This window comes from Saimiri boliviensis, chromosome 5 (genome assembly GCF_048565385.1).
Source record: "Saimiri boliviensis isolate mSaiBol1 chromosome 5, mSaiBol1.pri, whole genome shotgun sequence".
In the NCBI taxonomy this organism is placed as follows: domain Eukaryota; kingdom Metazoa; phylum Chordata; class Mammalia; order Primates; family Cebidae; genus Saimiri; species Saimiri boliviensis.
In genome coordinates, this window is record NC_133453.1 from 124,033,345 (window position 1) to 124,055,792 (window position 22,448).

At 38.7% G+C, this 22,448-nt stretch overlaps 1 protein-coding gene across 9 annotated transcripts in view; it reads left to right on the forward strand.

The window, feature by feature from the left end:
• Positions 1-22,448, forward strand: part of MGAT5 (alpha-1,6-mannosylglycoprotein 6-beta-N-acetylglucosaminyltransferase) — a 325,037-nt gene that overhangs the window by 201,789 nt on the left and 100,800 nt on the right. For all 9 annotated transcript variants that reach the window (XM_074399900.1, XM_039479867.2, XM_039479866.2 and 6 more), the window contains 5 exons: positions 7,425-7,496; positions 9,763-9,924; positions 13,348-13,517; positions 16,621-16,755; positions 21,700-21,833. In XM_074399900.1, the coding sequence (XP_074256001.1) occupies positions 7,425-7,496; positions 9,763-9,924; positions 13,348-13,517; positions 16,621-16,755; positions 21,700-21,833 (673 nt within the window). The remainder of the gene's footprint in view (positions 1-7,424; positions 7,497-9,762; positions 9,925-13,347; positions 13,518-16,620; positions 16,756-21,699; positions 21,834-22,448) is intronic.

The window sequence follows — 22,448 nt, forward strand, 5'->3', positions numbered from 1 at the left end:
TCCACAGAGTTTTGTCTGTTTTGTTCTCATGTATAATGGTGCCTGGCACATGTATGTATTGAATGAATGATTCTATCTGAAGCGTTTTTAAAAATTGGCAATAGTTTTTTGTTCTGAGTGGGTAACTTTTAGCTCCAACCCTTCTCATCTTAAAAAAAATGTCATGGTAAACTTTGTGACATTAAAATCTGCTTGGACATTCAAGTTGAAACATGAAGCAGGGGCATTTTGAGCACTCATTAACCTGTTTACTATACAGTAGTGTATTAATTTTAAGACCCAGTGGTACCCAAAACTGAGGGTAGTACCGAACCCGCTATATAATACTTTTTCCTTCTTCACAATGTTATGACTTCTCTTTGGCATATGTGAATTGCCAGCATCATTACTCTCGAGCTTTGGGGCTACTGTTAAGCGAAATAAGGGTTTACTGAACACAGGCACTGAGACAGTTGATCTGATAACATAAAGGCTACTAAGTGACTACTATGAGTGGGTCCTGTCTGTAGCAAGGATCCCCTGGACAAAGGAGCTATTCCAACCCTGGGCATGATGGAGCAGGAACTGGGAGGTTTCATCATGCTATTAAGAGCAGTGTGCAATTTAAAACTTTTGAATTGTTTATTTCTAGAATTTTTCATTTAATATTTTCAGACTGTAGCTGACTGGGTAACTGAACTATCAGAAGGTAAAACCGTGGATAAGAGGCGACTACTGAAATGCTTTCTAATATTATGAGAGCACACAAGGGATCAGATTAGGCTGGTAGAATGGAATGAGCCAATTGTATTAGAAGGCACAGCTTTCTTGCCCAGTTTTATTCTCATTGTCACTTCGCATAGTTGTACATTAAACACAGAAAAAGGAGCTGTATCATTGGTCTCTACAATGTGACCACCTCTTTAAATTGAGTGATTTTAATTGTCAAAGTGTCCTTATGTGGATACAGACCAGTTGGGATCAGTTTTGCCAGCATGCAGTGCGAAGTGTGCCTGGTGAGAGTTGCTGTAGAAAGTATCTCTATGCATTATCTCTTTGGTTGGCTACGGAGGAATTTATTTGCTGCATACGTAAAGGAAAATCAGTTTTTCTCCTCTTGGAGTGATTTGGGACGGATTATTTAAAGTGTCTCATTCCTCTTGTTGGAACCCCATTGGTTTTGTGGCACTTTGAACAGTTACTGCAGCATCTCTTTAAATTCTGCATACCTCCTCACCCTGAATATGCAGAGAAGAACTCTCATGGATCACTCTGGCCCTGGACTCTGTCTCTTGCAGGTAGCCAGTTCTGTACTTAGTGTTAATAATATTGCTTCCTGTGTTGGCAGGGGGCAGCAGTACAATGTTACAGGAAACAAATAAGACCTGATTCCTTGTCTGGATCCCACTGCTTCCCTGTGTGGCTTTGAGCTTTCCCTTGAGTTTTCAGTTGGGTTTCTCCTCTTTGAGGTCAAGATAAAGCCTGCTTTGCCTCCCTCCATGTATTGTTGAAAGGTCCCAATAAAATGAAAACAGTAAAGGGCTGCGTAAGTGGAAAAGAGATTCATTATAATGAGTCTCTTCAGTGCCCAAGTCATGCTTGTTGATTATTCATTCACTACTCAGCAAATACTAATTGAACATTGCCTGTGTGCCAGATACTGTTCTCAGGGCTGGGGATAGAGCAACGAACCGGGACAGATGAGGTTTCTGTCCTCAAGGAGCTTACGTGCAGATGGGGAAGCAAACAGTAAAACCAGTGCATAAAGGAATTGCCACAGGGATGAATACTCTGAGCAAAAATCAACTAGGAAGGGTGCAGAGTGGCCAGGTCAGTAGGTCAGGGGACGCTTCTCTGAGGAGAAGTTTGAGCCCAGTGTGGAAGGAAGTAGGGGAGTGAGGCATGGAACACTCTAGAAAGAGGACGGTTTTGGGTAGTAAGAAGAGCAAATGTCCTGAACTATAGGGTTATCAGATAAAATACATTACAGCCAATGGAATTTGAATTTCAATAAACAATGAATTTTTTCAAGTTTATGTGACACACACTGTGTGGGACATACTTACACTAGAATCAAAAATTGTTGTCTACGGTGACAATTTAATTGGGTATCCTTTTTCTTTTCCCTAAATCTGGCAACTCCACTGAGATAGAAATGAGCTTGCACGTTCTTGGGACTTGCAAGGAGGTTGGCTTATGTAGGGCAGGGTGAATGAGGCAGACAGTGTAAGAGCTGAAATCAGATTTGTAAGATCTTGGTATAAATTCTGGGTTTTATTCTGAGAGCAAGGAGAAGCCGTTGTAGCATTTGAGTATGTGTAGAATGTGATCCAATTTTGGCTTTTCGTTTGCTCTTGCTACATAGGACAAATGGTAGGAGCAAGAGTTGGAAGTGGAATTGTTATTACATTCCATTAATCATACAGTACTGCCATGCAGTAGGAGTATTAAGAAGTCACTTTGAAGGACTTCATATAGAAGAACTAGGCAATAATACTCCAATATTGAAGACTGGACTGTGCTTACGGGACTATGGGAACCAAAAGTTTGGCCAGTATGCTTTAAGTAGTGATTGAGGGTACCAGCTCTGGGGCAAGACAGGTAGCGTTTCTGCCTTTAACTCTTTCTAGTCCGTGCTTCAGTGTCTTCTTCTGGCATAATAGCCTTTCTCGAGAGGTTATTTGAAAAGACCAAATGAGATGGTGTTGTGTGTAAAGAGCTTATCCTCATGTTTGGCTCCTAGTACATTGCAACTTTTATTCTTTGTCTCTCCCAGCCCGCTCCCCCTACACAATTCTTCAGATGAAGAGTTGGACCAAAATATTAATGAGCTAAGGTGCTGGGGCAGAGGACCAGTCTAGAAAGCTGAACCACTTACCACTTCACGAGTAGATGTCCTTTACTATCTGCATTTCCTCATTAGAACTTTAGAAAGTAGAGTAGTCAGGAGTTGGCATGTGGTAGAGAGAAGTGCAGGGATTACCTTTTTTTAGCATATCCCTTAATGAGTAACTTCATTTGATGTTATCAGTATAACAAATGTGTATATGTTTATGTATCTGTGTGTGTGTGTATATATATATATATGCATAATCAGTGCGTCAAATGAATATTTAGATATACAGTCAACTGTATTCATTTGCTACACGACCAGCTAGCCTAACAGGATGATATAAATTCTATCTCTCAGATCTTATAGGATAATAAAACTAAGAGGGTTACCTGATACAACTCTGAAGTAGATGAGAAGACTTGAAAGATGAATAGTTTAAGATTACATGACCAGTTATTTGCAGAGTTGAGCATAGAGTCCATTTTGACTGATCCCAGATTCAGTCATCTTTCCCCACTGAAATAGCTCTCTTGTTCCTAAGTTTGGCCTAAATGTAACTCTAATGTATCCTGGTCAGGAGAGCAACAAATTTCGGTTGTCACTCAGCCCTGCCACTCACTAGAGAAGTTATAGTGGCAAATTCACATTAAGCCTGGACTTCATCCCATGTGACATGTTGATAGTACCCATGTTATAAGGCCGTATGGGGAATTAATTGTGGGGGGGAGGGGAGGGAGAGAGAGAGAGCGCGCGTATGTGTGTGTGTGTGTGTGTGTGTGTGTGTGTGTGTGTGTGTGAGAGAGAGAGAGAGAGAGAGAGAGCGCCAGCCTGACATAAGCCTTCATAAATGATGGTATGCTTATGTAACTCCTTTACAAATTATCTTAATGTTGTAAAAATGTATAATATGTAGATTAGCAAAAAGAAAATGGAGAGCACCCAGAACACCGTCATCCAGAGATGATCTCAGACTTTTTGTATGCATTTTTCTCATTTAGTTTGGATTGTACCTAAATAATCTGAAAAATACAGCATGAAATTCTGTGTGTCAGCGATCCATTAGAAAGAACACTTCATAGTAATCGTGAAAGAAAAAGCCATAACAGAGAGTAATCGTTATTTTTTCAAAAGAACAGAACATTACTACTAAGGTTTTGCCATATTATATCTAACAACATGTATATATACATTGAATCTCCTATTAGTTTTCACAGTAACTTTATTACTTTTTCTTTTCGTCTTTAAACTCCTACCTGAGCTGTATATGTTTCTGCCAGCAAGTTTTTTCCCTTAAATATAATGAATTGTCCATCCTGCAGACCTTGGAAATAAGTCTGACCAGATTAGACTTCCAGGGACTCAGAGAATGTTTTGATTCACGATGCTCATGTTTAAGTTGCAAAACCCTTTTGGTTCAAAGAAGTTTAAATCACTGCGAGGAGGAATGTCAGAAAACAAATTGTTAATCTCCTCGTTCAAGAAAAGTGATTTAAAGGGTCCTTTCCATGGAATGTCCATTGGTGTTCTAAAGTTTTAGCCTGGCTGGTCTTAGTTTGTTTTTGTTGCCTCTTCATTTTGTGGCCTGAGGCTAGTGAGCTGAAAAGATTAGTTTACGTCAAAGAGTTTTGCTTTCCAGTTTAAGGTTACTGAAGGAATGCTTCTCCTCAGTTGATTGTTGTCTGTGTGTTACCATCAGCTCAGACAGTTTTAATTTCTTAGACTTACAGTGGTGAATTGTAGGCTACTTTTAAGACTGTCCAGTCCCTTCCCTGGCATAGGGTTCCAGGCAGGTCTTTCCCAGGCCATAAAAGCTGGGCAGAGATGGGGGAGGCGGGGCGCCCAGTATGTCTGCGCACCGAAGGCAAATATAAAATTATATCCCAGGAAGAGAGTACCAGGAGCCACAGTTGAGAAAGTGTGAAGAAAGGTAGCTTCCTATAGGCAGCTGTAGGACACTAGGGTTCTGAGAGTCAAGAGTAGAAGAGCTATTGAGAATGACTTGAAATAGAGCCATTTTCAGGTCAAGAAAATGGTGGGGCTCACCTTGGGGTCCAGCTTTATTGGTAGCATCCTGTACTGGTGGGTTAAGCTTGTTAAAGGACCCTGGACAGATCAAAAGAAAACAAAGTTAGGGATTAGGAGGTTGTTACTAGCCTTCAGCAAGATTTTCCCTGAGTGTTATTAATGGTGTTCTTATTTAGGAAAATGTTGCTCATTTGAGAGCTGTTTGCTTCAGTACTTAGACTTACTGCCAATGCTGGCTTTCTTCCAATCCTGGTAATCCTCCGAGGTTTCACAAAGAAAGAAATGCTTTGTGTTGTTTTTCCCTTCTCCCCATGGGATAATTGGTTTATGTATAATTTAATTATTTTGTTAACCAGTTATCCTATCACAGCATACAAAAACAACCATAAAAACCCACCTTCCCAGTCTGTGCTAAGATGTTCATAATTGATTTTCTCACCATTACGAGTGCGAGTGTAAAAGTAAAATTTCTTGCTAAAAGCTAAATAGGACTGACTGTGTTTTATATTTTTGGGAGTGCTCTTGGAGCCTTAGGAAGTAGTAGCCAGTGATTTAGATAAGAAGAACTAAGATGAATGATCAATTTCAAAGAGGCATTACAGTCTTGAAGATTCTGTGGGGAAGTCATATTTTTAAAAGTCACCTGGGACTGTATTTTTGTCACAGTCAATCTTAAAAGATTCTTGCAGTGGCAGAGTGAGGAGGGAACTTTATCAATACCTGGCCTCACTCATGCCTCTCCTCTTAGCTGATTTTCTTTAGTCTTGTTTCAACTTTCCCTATCGTGCTATTCATGGGAAAACTTTTCATCCTGGTGGGTGGCTGGTAAATTTGGTTATTTATTTAGTGTGAAGTTTATTGTAAATCTGTACCTTCCTTGCTCGTCCTCATTTTCGGGGGGAGTAGGGGTGGGATGGGGTGGTGAGGTTAAAGATCTCACAAGTCTGCAATCCATTTCAAGCCTTCATGTTATAAATATGCTTTATTGAGTCCATTTGCACAAATCTAATTGGAGCTAAATAATTCAGTCTGGCCTAAGAATACAAAGTACAGATGTGCATAATGCTACTGAGACCAGCTGAGGCTTCATCTACTTGCAGGCTTTTCCTCTGCTGTTTTTCCTCATTTTTCTCATTTGTGGAGCTGCAGATATTGCCTTTCATGGTCATGTTGTTTTCAGATCCCAGTAATTAGACCATAGGCCTCCGGCAAGTTGGTATTTTCCTTTTTATGAGTAAAAACCATTTCAACTTTTTTTGCGGGGAATCCTTTTGAGTCTCTGAATCATTCACAAGTATGGCAAGGTCTAATTTTATTCCATAAGAAGAAAAGAGAGTATTTCACTTTTCCTATTTAGAGATGCCGCTCTCCCCCCAAGCTTTGCTCCCCTCTGCTTATATCTTTGGGATCATCTGCAGTGGCAGATGGCTTTATGCAAATCAGGCCAATTACTTTGGTTATAGTAAAAATCACCTTGCATTATGAGTAACTTCCAGATTAGTGAAACTGACGTGTTTCTTTGATAACTTGCCCAGACTCAGAGAGCAAACTGTCTTGTGCTGACCCATGAGGCTGTGGTCCCACACATGTCTCTGCCATCTTAGTGACCCTTTAAGGACATTCCCTTAACTCTCCTGCTCATTAATTTTTATAGGTCTACCTACCCATAGAAAAATTATGTTCAATGCCTGTTTATTAGCCATATTTGATAATCTCATGTATTAGTAAAGGGTAATAATGCTATCTTCAAATTTTGTGGCTAGTTTTTACAGAGAACAGACATGAATATAACTTTAATGAATTCTTCTCATTTTTTGTGCCAGAAATTAAGTTGCCTAATAGTCTTTGATAACTTTTGCTGAAATAATTTCTATAGTCAAGTTCTTTTTTTCTCTTTCCTCCTCCTCTCAATTCTCTAAAGCTTATGCATTGACAGAACAATCCATCTTCCAGAATGGCTCTCACAAGATCATCAAGGTTTTTTTTTTTTTTCCTCCTTTTATCTCTTTCTCAAATAGGGTTTACCACCTTGCTTTTTGAGATAGTGTGAATTGAACAGCAGAAAATGAGGGAAACCTTGACCAATTAGCCCTAAACTATCAGTGGCATTTCTGACTTGGATAAAGGATTGAGTTCTGTGGCTCCAGTGCCATTCAGTTTCCTTTCCAGATGTGCCACAGCAGATAAGGATCATTCCTGTCTATTTGATAAATAGTCACAGAGACACCTAACATTCTCATTCCCCAGTAGCAGTGTTTCAGTCTTTAACTTTCTGCCATTAGACTCCCTCTCCTTCTGGTACAGAGATGGGAAGATTAAATGACTAAGGAATTAATTGCTGTAAAATACTTTGCAGTACAGATGTAAAGTATAATGTTTCTTCTGACCTTTGCTGCCGATTGTTTCATCTGAGAGGGCACTTGTATCTGGAATACTAGCTTAAAAAGCATGGGAGTTTGGCTAATAATAAAAATAGCACATATTAATATAGTGTTCATTGTGTACCAGGAACTGTTCTCTGTGCTTTGTGTGTATATTGATTCATTATAGGTGAAGCGGCATACTTAGTGTCACTGATGTTTTTTAGGTTGAAAATTGGTGTCCTCATTTACCTTGGAGAGCAAAAAACCCATACGAAGAAGCTGATCATAATTCATTGGTAAGTGATTTTGGAAAACTCTTTCTAGACTTATATATTTAAGTCAGATGCCAAGGGATACATGTGGAATCTTTTAGAAATGCCAACCATAATCTGAAATAGTGTAACACTGAAAAACTTCGGTCATTCATCTCTGTGGAAGTCTAGGTGACCAAATCAGTCAACTATTAACATATGTTTGTTTATTGAGCAATTCTCTGAGGGTTTCTAAATGATGGGCTACTGATATGAGTAAGACCTGGTGCCAAATGTGGAGGCCCTTAGTGATCTAATGAGGGTGATGGTAAATAATGACCATCTCTGTCACAAATGCTATAATATAGGCCTGTGGGAATTAATGAGGAAAAGGTCATTTTAGTCTGCAATGTGCAGGGTGGATTGCATAGTGAAGATAACATAGGAGCTGAATTTGAAATGATGAGTGAGTTTATATAAGGTCAAGGAGAAAAGGGTACCTCTCATCTGGGAAAATGGAGCATGGCAGTTTTGGTGAGTAGGGCATGCATGGTTCAGTGGGCCAAAGCCATAGGGGATTGGATAAGCTAGGCTGAAAATGAAATTGCGAAGGTAGGAAGAGGACTGTGAAGGTATTTGTGTGGCCCATTAAAAGTGTAAGTCTGTACTCTTTAGACCAGAGTGCAGCAGACTTCTGCAAAATACCTGGAATAGTTATTCGTTTCATCTTTGCAGGCCGTATGGTCTCGTCACAACTACTCAATTCTGCCATTGTAGCACACGGAGCAGCCGTAGATGATATGTAAATGAAGGGGCATGGTGGAGTTCCAGTAAAATTTTATGCACAAAAACAAGCAGGATTTAGCTCAAGAACTATAGATTAGGGATCCCTGCTGTAAACCACAGGAGTCTTAGGATATTGTTTAGTCAAGAAGGGAAATGAAGCTGGGTGTGGTGACTCATGCCTGTAATTCCAGCATTTTAGGAGGCTGAGGCAGGAGGATTGCTTGAAGCCAGCAATTTGATACCAGCCTGGGCAATATATCAAGACCCCATCACTACCAAAAAATTTAAAAACTGGCTGAGCATGGTGGCGCGTGCCTATAGTTCCAGCTACTTGGAAGGCTGTGGTGGCAAGAGGATCGCTTGAGCCCGAGTTCAAGGCTCCAGTGAGCTGTGATCATGCCACTGCATTCCAGTCTGGATGCGAGTGTGAGACCCTATCTCAAAGGGGGAAAAAAAGAAAGAGATGAGTGTTTAGAATGAGCTATGGTGATAGTTGAAAAGGTGGATTCAGCCGGGCGTGGTGGCCCACGCCTGTAATCCCAGCACTTTGGGAGGCCGAGGCGGGTGGATCACGAGATCAAGAGATCGAGACCATCCTGGTCAACATGGTGAAAACCCGTCTCTACTAAAAATACAAAACATTAGCTGGGCATGGTGGCACGTGCCTATAATCCCAGCTATTCAGGAGGCTGAGGCAGGAGAATTGCCTGAACCCAGGAGGTGGAGGTTGCGGTGAGCCGAGATCACACCATTGCACTCCAGCCTGGGTAACAAGAGTGAAACACCGTCTCAAAAAAAAAAGGTGGATTCCTCATGTTTGAGATGTTCTGTGAAATAAATACTGGTTATTATTAGGTTTCTCTATTATTTCAATCACTGGTTGTATCTAGCTATATTATACACAACATTAGGAAAAATATTCTTCCTGGCTTGTAAGTTACTCTGGTCTGAACTTTAAATTGTACTTAGTTGTGGCAGAAAAATAGTATTCTTGGCTCTTAAATTCCTTAGAAAATAATGAATTTTTGTTTGGACTGGGACAAAACTAGAAATGAGCATTTATTTCCTTATTTAACTCTGTGGACAGAAAGAGGCTTTTTGGTAACTTCCACGTTGTCAAACAGCCTGCTAAGAATTGACTTCAGTTTTCTTAGAAGTCTGCTGTCCTATGGTAGATCCGAGTGGCACAGTAAATTTGAGTGCTGAGAATTTCAAGGTACATCAAGTACACTCATTATAAAAACTGCATTTTAACATAGCTCAGGGCTTTGTAATGCCTATGCTACTTTTCTCGATTTCTAATTTTTTTAATGATGTCCCTTCCAGCAGATCAGCAGTCAGCAGCCTTTGCTTCAATTTGCAATCCTGAGACCTTAAAGTCAAAGCTGCCTCAGACAAGGCTTACTTTTTAAGCTCTGAATTTAATTGACTAACCCTTTTAAGTTTTCAAATGCCACATCGTGAGAACAATTATGCCTTCTGACTTTTTAATCTTCTATTCATTTTTTTGAATTTCTGTTGCTAGGCGGAAATTCGTACGGATTTTAATATTCTCTACAGTATGATGAAAAAGCATGAAGAATTCCGGTGGATGAGACTACGGATCCGGCGAATGGCTGACGCATGGATCCAAGCAATCAAGTCCCTGGCAGAAAAGCAGAATCTTGAAAAGAGAAAGCGGAAGAAAGTGAGTTTCTTATTAATTCAATGCAGTTAGATTCCAGTTTTCTTTTAAAATTTGATTTTGCTTGGAAACAAGACTAAGAGAAATGTCATATCTCAAATGATATTCCCTCAGGGGGAATCTGCTCAGTCTCTTGTACAGCTGTTTTGGGTTTTTCTTTCCCCACTTACAATACTCCTTCTTAGCAGGGTCTGGCACAAGTTTCTTGGGTGAGGCCAAGCAGAATATCTGCCTGTAAGACTTTTCCTTTGACTCTGTCTTTGTCAGGGTATCAGGAAACTTTCCCCCATTTCTTTACCTGAATCCAGTCTTTGAGAGCTTCCTGTTATATCATTATGACAGTTTTATATTTTTGCTGATTTTCATCCCTGGCTTTTGGACAGCCAGTGAGTTGCATTGCTACTCTTCTGATTGGTGATTCTGCTTCTGCTCCTAGGACAGAGAGAGAGAAATTTGAATAAATTTGAGCCAGTTTCTTTCTAGCTTAGGAGGAGATGCTTGGAAAACTTCTCCAATACCCCTGGGCTTAGAAGATTTTATGTCCTGTTAGCTATATGGTCTGATTTTAGATTAACTGTTCTGATTTCAGAATGCAGTAAAGTGAACAATTTGCTCCCACATCTAAAAATAAATAAATAAATAAATAAAAATGAGTTTAGTATTCCTAATCCAACTAATTTGATATCTTTGAAAAAGAAAGTACAGATGTATTTGCAGGACCTCAAGTCACAGTTTGATAGGTCAGTTTTGCCTAGATCTCTTGAATTTATGAGACAGCAGAACCAAACATTCTGTCACCAGATGGTCGTGTATGGAAGAGCATGTGTTCCGATGCTGAAGTTGGGCTGTAAAAAGAAATAAAGAATTTTTCTGTATATTCCTGTGGAATAACCTCAAGGATATATTGTTAGGTGAGGAAAAATAGAGAATAGTGTGCATTATTTTTAAGAGAGAGAGGGAATTTGTATCTATGTATACATAAAGATATATACAGATACACACATTTGTTTCTTGCTCTTAGTTTGAAAATGTATTTTTCTTATTTTGATAAGCTAAAATTAAAGGAGATGGTGATGATGGTTGCACAATAATATGAATGTGCTTCATGCTACTGAACCATACACATTAAAATGGTAAATTTTATGTTAGGCGTGTATTACTACAATAAGAAAAAAGTGGTCAAATAAGGAGAGGTGGGATTAGGATGGAGAAAACAGAAACTACCATACAAACTAGACTTCTGAATATATCTGACTTTGTAGATTTGACACAAGTCATTTTATGTACGTCTTAAATTTTATTGCCAAAACCTAAAAATTAGAAAAAATATAAAACAAATGAACTGAATATATATCCATCCAGTTTTGATGAAAGCACACAGAAAAAGACTATTCTTAGTGATTTGAGAACATAGTAAATACACTTCTGATGGGATGTTATAAAGCATAAAAAAAGTAAAAATATCTTAAAACCATTTTTATTAGTCATATAATATGTGGTAGCATTGATAGTCTCATTCTGAATCCATTGTGAACACTGGAATAAAGGTAATGAGTAATTATGTTAGTGTCATTGAGAAGTGGGATGTGCAGTGTGAAAGGGAGGAATTGATGGATGGTAGGATTGGTGATGTTATGTAAAAACAGTATAACCCTGAGTTTGAATTGGAAGCACCAGTATGAACTCATGATTTGTTTTATCTTTGAGGAAGAACAAATTTCCTAGCTAGGGCCACTGTAAGACCTATAAATAGTAATAAAATCAAGTCCCTTAAGGCCCACACTTTAGTCCCTAAATGCTGTTTCTACTAGGTGGTATAAGAGGTTCTTGGAAAAATGGCTTATTAAGGTCCAAGACAGAAGTTGTATCTGTTGAGCCTAAAACAGTCTTGTCTGGTGCATCTGTCTACCCATGTTCAGAGAAGCTATCTAAGAAGACTAGGGTCATGTCAAAAACTTAGGAGCCAGCTTGGATAGACTCCTGCAGACACAGGTGGGACAATTGGATAGTCAGGGAGAGGAATAACCACATTTTTTTGAAGCATATGAAATATGCTTTGATGTTATAATGATTTTTTAAATTAAAAAACTTCATGGATCATGATTAGAGTATACCAAAGAACAAGTTTATTATTCTGAAAAACTGGTAAATGAAGAGAAAGAATCAAGTATTTACCAGGCTCCTTCTAGACAAACCTTAGGATTACCTCAGGATGACCAAATAGTTGATGAGGGGTAGTTTTTCTTTATAGAGGTATTATTCCAGCTAATAAATAAAGAAGGAATGATCAAATATCATCATTTTGCAGACCCTAATGGATTAATGGATCTAGGTAGTGACCATCAAGGCCTACTAATATCCCAAAACAGAGACACAGATACATTGTTCCAGTACATTGTACTGAAACTGATGGAAGTCCACACCACCACCTGTGAAGTGATATTGCTTAATTTAAAAAAAAAAAAAAATTGAATCTCAATTTGATTATTATGTCTGCATTACTTACTTACCATAATACAAAAGACAGAAGAATCTTATACCTTGAGATTGCAAGCAAAATCAGGAGTGTCGGAGATGACTGAAAATAAAACCCAGATTCTTTGATAAATAAACCATAGCAGTCCCTACCCCCACCACCAAATAAGCTGACGGGAGGCTGTATCGGTTAAAAGAGGCTAAGAGACATATGAGGCAATTATTGGGTATGCCCTCTGACTCTTGAATCACACAACTGCACTTAGAAAAAATAAAGGGCAGTTGAAGACGTATGAACGTTAACCGGATATCAGATCATGTTAAGGAATTACTAGCTTTTTTTAGGGATAATAGTGATGTTGAGGTTACATTTTTCAAGTGAAGGTTTGTTCCTTTTAGAGATACCTACTGAAATATTTACAGATGAAAGGATGTCTAGAATTTGCTTTGAGATAATGTAGAGGGGTTGGGAGAAAATGAGGGTATAGATTAAGATTTGTCCTGCATCAATAATTGTTGAAGTTACATGATAAGTACTTTGGTATTGACTATATTGTCATGTTTGCAATTCTATGTGTTTGAAATGTTTCATAGTAAGAGGTGAGAAGTATTTTCACTGTAGATAAAAGACCATTCATGTTAAAAAATACTGTCCTGTCTTACCTTCCTTTAATCCCGATATTACAAATATACTGTACTTGTAAAAGGTGGGATTATCTTTCCATTTCTTATACTCATGGCCATACCAAGGGCTGCAGTGATTTTATTTCTCTAAAACCACAATGAAAAAAATGATTTCCTTTGTACCTTCTAGAAAAACAGCATTCCCCACACTGAGAATTTGCTAGGATGTAAGCATGACTTTGGGATTGGTTGATCACTTCTTGGTGCATTACTGTTTATTTTGTATGTGGTTCAGTGTGAATCATTATATGCCTCTCTGTTTTTCAGGTCCTTGTTCACCTGGGACTCCTGACCAAGGAATCTGGATTTAAGATTGCAGAGACAGCTTTCAGTGGTGGCCCTCTTGGTGAATTAGTTCAGTGGAGTGATTTAATTACATCTCTGTACTTACTGGGCCATGACATTAGGATTTCAGCTTCGCTGGCTGAGCTCAAGGAGTAAGGAGATTACTTTTCAATTTTAAAATCAGAATACAAAAAAGAAATTGTAAACTCTTAAAGTATTACCTCTATTAGTGTGTAATTTTTTTGTGGAGGAAAATGAAAGTGATAATTCACTAAACAGGAGATAAGAAGATTATTTTCAGGAGCTAAATACATACACTGTGAAAAGGATAATATGTTTTCATTGTAGCTGAAGGCTCCAGAGGCTTCATAAATGAATGCCAGAAAATTCAAACTAAGGAGCTTATTCTTTGCTATTACAGGTGCTTCCAACATCTGTAGCACAAAACATTATTAACTTTCCTAATTCCCTGTCTCTTGCTGAAATTCATAGCACTACCTACTCAACATCAAATCTTTCTAAATCTTAAAACAGGGCAGGTTTCCGGTTTGTAATTTAATTTGGATAGAATAAATTTCCTGAAAGTTCTGAGCCAATCCTTTTTCAATTAGCCAACTTGAAGCTGAATCTGTTAATTCTACCTGGGTTTTCTATTTCACTGAAATTTGCTTCTAACTCCAGCCCTCCTGTAATCCCTTCTGTATTGGCATAGCTGGCTGAACAGAGATGCTTCCATCCCCTATACTCCCTTAGGATAACTTCCCATGGAGACTTCCCACCCAACAGTCAGGTTACCATGTTGCTGTATGTCATATATTTCCAGAAGAAATACCTTGAATGAACATTCTAGAGTTCATTGAGATGAGAGACATGTTAAAATAGTATACGGTGGCACACACCTGTAATCCCAGCACTTTAGGAGGCCAGGGCACATAGATCACTTGAGACCAGCTTGACTAGCATGGCAAAACCCTTTCTCTACTGAAAATACAAGAATTAGCTGGGTATAGCGGCACATGCCTGTAGTCCCATCTACTCGGGAGGCGGAGGCTACGGAGAGCCAATATGCCACTGTACTCCAGCCTGGGTGACAGAGCAAGACTCTGTCTCCAAAAAAAAAAAAAAAAAATACATTGAGTAAACAACCTATAAAGTATCTGCATTTATACAGTTAGCAGTCACTCATCTGGTGCTTTCTGTGGACTAGTTTTGGTATGGGACATACAGAGATGACCAACATGTGATCAAGGAGCTTCCAATCTTTTGATCATTACAACTAATATATTACATAAAAATTACACTAATTCCAGTGCTGTTAGTTCTAATTGAGGTGTGCATGGTTGCTAGAATGTAAGCACTGGGATTGCAGGAAACTGAGTATTGTTCACCACTGTGTAGTGGGCACCTAGGTCGTGGCTAACATGTGATGAGTACTCGCATAACTATTTATGGAATGAATGAGTGAAGGAATAAATACGTGAATGAATGAATGCATAGGTAAATAAATGGAGTACTCTGGTAGTACCAGGAACAAGTACTGCCTGGGGAGGTCAGGAAAGGTATGTTAGGGATTTATCAGTCAGACTTTGATGGTCAAGGGGAAATCTGTTTAGTATGTCCTCGCTTAACATTGTTGATAGGTTCTTGGAAACTGGGACCTTAAATGAAATTATGTAAAGTGAAACCAATTTTTTTCATCAGCATTATAACCAGTGATTTGAAGGAAATGACTTTATTGGAGGGCCTGCTATATGATGTTTTGTTTAAAGTCCTAGTTTTCAGGAACCTATTGATGATGTTAAGTGAGGACTTAACTCTAGTGGTCTTTATTCACAATGGGGTCAGGGCTAGATGTGTTTTATTTAAGAAGATAATTGTGGAAGCAACATAGAGCAGTGGTCTTTAAATATATCTGTACTTTAGAACCACCTGGAGATCTTTGTATTTATTTTTTAACTTTGGAAAATCTTTTTTTAAATTCCGCAGACCATGCCACAGGCTGATTAAATCACAACCCTTGCGGGTAGGACATAGCCATAAGTATTTTGTGGTGCCTCCAGGTAATTTCATTATACAGACAAGTTTGGGAAACACTGAACATAGGGTGGGCCAGAGATCAGAAAACTATGACTTAGCAGGCCAAATCAGCCTTCTGTCTTTTTTTGTGAATAAAGTTTCATGGGAACACAGCCATGCCTATTGTTATAGCTGTCTTCATTCCACAACAGGAGGCTGAGCCAATTTTGACTGAGAATTTATGACCTGCAAAGATGAATATATTCACTGTCTGGCCCTTAACAAAAAGGGTTTTCCAACTCTTGGGGAAGAAACTGGTAGAGCAGAACCTAGTTCTTTCATAAACGGGAGAGGAGGGAAGGTGGCTGATGTGGTGGTAGTACAGAGCTGTAGAGTGGAGTCCTGTTTGTGACTCTTGTCCTTTGAAGCAGGATGCCCGTAATTTGGTGAAGGATCATTGTGGGGTGTGGGCAGGGATAAGAAGCAAAAGTCATGACTGATTAGTGAGTGGATGGAAAGTGTGATTTGGTACACTTGTGCTCAGATGGATGCATGGGTAGGGGAAAGGGTGACAAAAAACTGCAAGCCATAGTGCTGGTTCTGTAATACAGTCAAGCGAGGAGGAAAAATTTGACATAAGAGAAAAAGTTCGGGAACAGTATGAGACAAGTAGAAAGAAGTTAATACTATAGAGGCTAGAAATTGAGGATTTTCAGGAAAAGGGGAGGGGAAGGTTCGTAAGGTTGCTAAGTAGTATAAGAACAGGGCCTGAGGGAGAAAAATAAGTTACTGATTATCTGGTATGCATTAGGCATTTTCTATTCAATAGCTCATTTAACCTTGTGAAGAACTCCTGAGAGATTGATACTCAGTGTTCTTTGCATCTAGTCCTTCTTTTCTGGAAGATGAGCAAAGACAGATTGAGAGAGGTTAGGTAACTTATTTAAGGTCTCATAGTTGCTACATAGTGGTGATGGAGTTAGACCTAAATCTTCCTTGATTTCAAAGACTGTGTTCATATGTCACCATCTGCTTTTGCAGGAGTCAGAATCAGGGTACTGGGTTGGCCTTAATGGATGGAAATAATTTATATAGGCAGCAGATTTGAAAGGGCCATGCTGTCATCTCTAATTAGGATGTTTGGGGTGGCATTTGCCCATTAAAGCTGCTAAGTTTATTACCTTTTAAGTAAATGATTTTTCTTTTTTTTTTCTCCCCTTTCTTTTGCTGTTTCTCCAGAATCATGAAGAAGGTTGTAGGAAACCGATCTGGCTGTCCAACTGTAGGAGACAGAATTGTTGAGCTCATTTATATTGATATTGTAGGACTTGCTCAATTCAAGAAAACTCTTGGACCATCTTGGGTTCATTACCAGTAAGTGCTGCATGGTATTCTGACCTAAGTGTTCCCCCGCCCCCCAACAAGGGTTGCATGGTTGCAGGTAGAAAAAGCTTATCAAATAATATATTTTCAGCTGTATGGAGTGCATTGCTCATTCCTAATTAAAATTCAGATTCTCAGTGACTTTATACTTTCCATGGCTATTCATTATTTTCATTGATTTCTTAAGAACAGAAAACAAATGTTCAACCTCTTTTCTGTCTTGACTAATATTCTTAGCTTTCCTCTCAGTATGCATATGCCAGTGTCATCTATTTAATCAAATATCAATTTTGATAAAATATGTGCAGTGTCATTTCTTGTAGTCCATGGGTTTTAGATCATGATTCACTTTTCTTACCCTTTACTTGATCAATATTCTTGTCATTCCTGGAAGGGAAATCTGGGAATACCCTATCTGAATGCTGGGGTCTTGCACTTTTTAAGATAAGCCCATGATTAACATAAGTTTGTTGCATGTGTACTCTGTGCAGTCTTTATTATTTAGTAGAATGGCTCAGTGTTTCTCTGAGTGTGGGTTTGGGACCACGATTTAGTATTTGAAACACTTTTACCTGGTATACAAACATGGCAGTAAGTCACACTGAATTATATAATTAAATTTATTAATTTTCCATTTTCTTTCAGTCTTTCTGGGAAAAGATATAGTTTGATGCTACTAGATCTCCAACACTACTTTTAATGCATGCCTTTTTAACGATGTGAGAGTAGCTGTAGAGTCTGAGCCTTCAGAAGGCAAAAGTGTCTATTCTGAATTTTAAAATATTTCCGAAAGGTTATATGCTTTTTTCTTGTTATCTTGCATTTGTTGCAGTCCATACTGGGTTTTACACATGGCCTTTAAAAGTTTCTTTTAAAAAATAAATTTTAAAAAGTGAATAAGCTTAAATATATTTAATAATGTAAATTATACATAAATATTTTTAAAAACCTGAAAACTTGCTGTGGGCCAATACAGTGCTCTACCTTTTGCATTAGGTTTTTTTCTTTTTTCTTTTGCTTGTTTCTTGAAATATTTATGAAAGTAGAGCTGCTGTTTTCTACCGTTTTGTGAATGGCAGACATCTGATAAATGTGCAGAGGAATCTACGCAGTACAGGCTTCCCTTGACTCACATGTTCTTGCTATTAGGAAGAGTTGTTTGGATGGAAAAATACTCGCAGTGGTACTATTTAGGTCTGTTAAAAAAGGAAAATTTTGTTATTAAAATGGTCACCATTGATTGATATTTAACTCTTGTTGGATGAAAAGGCACCATCTCAGAGGGGTTTTTATGGATGAGTGTAATGTTTATCTGCCTTTCTTTAATAAATCATCTCTGTTAGTGATAGTACCTGGCAGGAGGTCTGTTAGTGCTTTAGCTTTGCAGTCTTTGTGGTGGGGTGAAGTGAAGATTCCATTAAAAGCCAACTCGGGTGCTCTTGGAAATTTCTTGCCAATTTCTTTCCCCTTAAAAAATTAGAAATTGTCAGGGCTCTCTATTCATCTTGGTTATTAGTACGTACTCCATTAAATGTAATGTTTTTACCTGATCTTTCAGTTAGGAGCAAACCCTTGAGGCCTGTTGGAAAAATAATTGTAAATTTTGTGCAATTTACATAGGGACCTAGGAAATTCAATTAAACATTTATTAAATGCCTACACACAAGTAGTGTTCTGCTAGGTACTGCAAAACTCATACCCATTTTACTTCCTACAAGGCCTTTGTTGAAGAACATACAAGACAGTAAGTCCCAGATATGCTTTATGTCAAACATCAAATTAGAAATTAGGGCATGGCAAGGAACTCATGAGCATCCATTTCGTAGTAGTGTGGCTGAGAACAAAGAGAAGGTTTTGGCATTGCTGCTGGGATCCCTGTTAACAGGAAGGCAAGCTGCCTTGGGCTTCAAAACAAGTAACTTTTTAAGTCATTAGTCTCCTTGTGATACTCCACACACAGAGACATTAGAGGGAAGGCATAAATATTAGCAACATATTATAAAAATAATTGAAAAACACACAGATCGGGATGTGATTGAAGAAGGAAAACTATAATGTTAAACCTTCCATGTCGTAGACAAACTTCAGTCTCCATCTCTGCTTTATAAATCAAACCTAGGTAAGCCAGAAAATACGCAGTTCCCAAGCCAAAGCCTCAAGTAAAAGGATGTCAAATTGAAAATGTCTGAGAGACATCTGATCACTCTATTCCTCTTTCCGGAAGAGCCCAACACCACATAGCTTACATCTAGGCACCGCAAAGTCCAGGCTTTCAGGAGTTAGGCCCTTACCAGAGAACTTTACTCGTCAAGATTTGTTTTAATTGCCCAAATCAAAAATAATAATAGCAAAACTTCAAGTTAAAAATATAGTCACCAGCCAAAGCTAGAGAAGAGCATATAGTTAACATTTTATATCTATGAGTTCCACAGCCACAGATTTAATCTCAGACCAAAAATATCTGAAGAAAAAAATAAAAATAATATAATAATAAAAATACAAATATGATATTAGGTATTAGATTTGTAATCTAGAGATGATTCAAATATGAGAAGATGTGCATAGGTCCTATGAAAGTACTTTACCACTATATAAAAGGGACTTGAGTATCCTTGGATTTCAATATCCACAGGGGCCCTGGAACCAATCCACCAGATGCCAAGGACAGCTGGAGACTGTTGGAGTCAATTGCAAATAAGTGGAAGAAGTTGAGCCTTCAAGCCAAGGCTCCTTATGACCCAAGTGACCCATTTCTCCCTGTCGGACCTGCACAGAGAGCTGTAATCTTTGACTCACAAGTGGTGCTGGCAAATCCCAGCTCCGATTCTCTGGTGGGAGTGGAGCATTCCGCAGCCCCGCAAATGAGTGTGCGTCCTGTCCTCTTCTCCGCCGCCCCCCCCTTTTTTTAAGTGATCTGCAGAGCTGCAGTTCTTATACATAGTTTTTTAAAACAGAAAAATATAAGTTAAGAAATGGGTATGTTTTGTTAAGAAAGGGATGCTCTGAGGTATTCAAAGAGCAAAGAAAACAAACACTGATCAGTTCCTTGGGTCCCTAGCTTTCTTTTTTCAGGACTGTGGGCCTTGTTTCTGCCCACTTATTGGCCACCAGGCCAATGACATATCTTTGGTGGTATTGTGAAAACTGCTGCTGTGATGAGAGCGTATTCTGTGAGAGCCACACAAGAATCCCAGGCAGGGAAATTCCTCTGGTCAGCTTGTATTTGACTTGTGTGGCCTGCCTGCCTGCCTTTTCTTCTCTTCTGTGTCTTAACAAATGGTAGTGATCTCTAATGAGAAAACTAGCGCACAGAAATGACAATGTATGAATATACTTACTAGAAAATTCAATCTCATGTTTATACTTTTTCCCCCTGAAGCATACATTGAAGTGAAAATAAAAGTTGAAAGAATGCCTTTCTGAAAGTAGAAAAAAACTGAACCAGGTTTTCAAAAGTCAGTGCCATCATCTGATTCTAAAATGTGGGTTTCAGTCTTTACCTTTATGCTTCTTAGTCTTCTAAAAGCATAAAATATTCAGAAGTATTATTGATACGTAACAGGGAAAGAGCTGCTTTTATTGGCCATCCACAAAAATATTTAATTTACATCAAGTATTTTGAAAGTCGGTGATGAAATGTTACCAAAACCAATAAATTTTGTTTTGGGATTGATTCCTTTCTTCCAATTGGTTGTTCCTTGTGCACTCCAGAGCAGTGGTCAGAAAACTTTTTCTGAAAAGAGCCAGCTACTAAATATTTTAAGCTTCACAGGCCCTATATGCAGTCACTGCAGCTACTCAGCTCTGCTGTTGCAGGATGAACGCAGCCATAGACAGTAGGTAAACAACAGAGTGTGGCTGCATTCAAATAACATTCTTATTTTTGAACATGGAAATCAGAATTTCATTTAATTTTTACATGTCACAAAAGATTCCTTAAAAGCCATTTAAGAATGTAAAGCTCATTCTAAGCTCACAGACCATACGAAAATCGGTGGTAGACCCGATTTGGCCCTGTTTTATGGCTTTGGTGGAACAGCAAACAAAACATCTTCACTTGTATTTCTTCAAGCTCTAGGAGAAAGCAAATAAAGTTCTGTTATTATCAGATACATTAAAAATACCATTGCCAGGGCCGGGCGCGGTGGCTCACGCCTATAATCCCAGCACTTTCGGAGGCCGAGGGGGGTGGATCACAAGGTCAAGAGATCAAGACCATCTTGGTCAGCAAGGTGAAACCCTGTCTCTACTAAAAATACAAAAATTAGCCAGGCATGGTGGTGCACGCCTGTAGTCCCAGCTACTCGGGAGGCTGAGGCAGGAGAATTGCTTGAACCCAGGAGGCGGAGATTGCGGTGAGCCGAGATTGTGCCATTGCACTCCAGCCTGGGTAACAACAGCGAAACACCGTCTCAAAAAAAAAAAAAAAAAATACCATTGCCTGCTAAATGAGATTCTAAGCTTAATGTAAGGTCAAATACTCAAATTGATGAAAACACTGAATGATTGCTCCTAGAGATAACACATGTCATATACTTTAAGCAGAATAAGACCTCTATAGAACTTCAGCATCTGTTGATTAGACACTGTGTGCTCAGCTCTGGCCAGGTGCTGGGGGTACAGCAGTGAACCTGGCAGTCCCCAGTTCAAGGTGTCATAGAACTTTTCATTTTGCTGGTAGTTGAGTGATCCTCTATAATTAGTCACCTGATGTGAAGCAAATCATATCTGCTATGTGATGGCTCACTCTCTAAAGTCACACACGTAGATGTTTGGTACACAAGCTATTCTAAAACATCTCAATTCTTGTCTGGTGCTGCTTCTATTTAAAAGGATTTGTCTATTTTTAGTAGTCCTGAAGGAAGGGTTAGAGCTTTCACCTTTCAACTTGGGGGGCAAGTATGTAGTGTTACACACTTTGCTTTTTTCTTTCAGGTGCATGCTCCGAGTCCTCGATTCATTTGGTACTGAACCCGAATTTAATCACGCAAATTATGCCCAGTCGAAAGGCCACAAGACCCCCTGGGGAAAATGGAATCTAAACCCTCAGCAGTTTTATACCATGTTCCGTGAGTATTCATGTTTCGTACATGCTTTCCAGAATGCCACCAAAGATAGATGGGAAAATTAACTAACTGCCATCTATTTTGGGTTATGATTCTCAGGACCGTTAGCTGTAGAGGAATGTATGTGTGTGTGTGTGTATGTTTTGCACACACGAGTGTTGTTGAACCTTTTCCTTGGGAATTACTGAATTTATTTTTTTTTGGTTTTGTTTTGTTAGTTGAAATCAAAAGTCCACATGAACGTTTTTTGAAAAGCCTTGGAAATGTTCTGGAGAAAAATGTTCAATACAGAGTATCATTAGAAACTATTGGGAAAGGACTTTGCAATGACTTTCAATTGTCAAGCACTAAACACATTTTATGCTAAAATGTACACTGTGTCCCTAGTGAAGGGCTAAGTCTTCCATGCAGATCTATTTTCCACATAGTTAAACCTTAATTATTTCAGCATCAAACTTTTTTGTAAAAAGTGAGCTTTTTGAAAAGAACTGTTTTAAACTCAGTTTTGTATTTTACCTACTTCTTAAATCCTAGGCCCAGAATGAAATTTTACTTTCTCTTGCTGACTTCGTGTCACTGTTTGCAGTAGGCACTGATCATTTCATGAGCCAATATAGT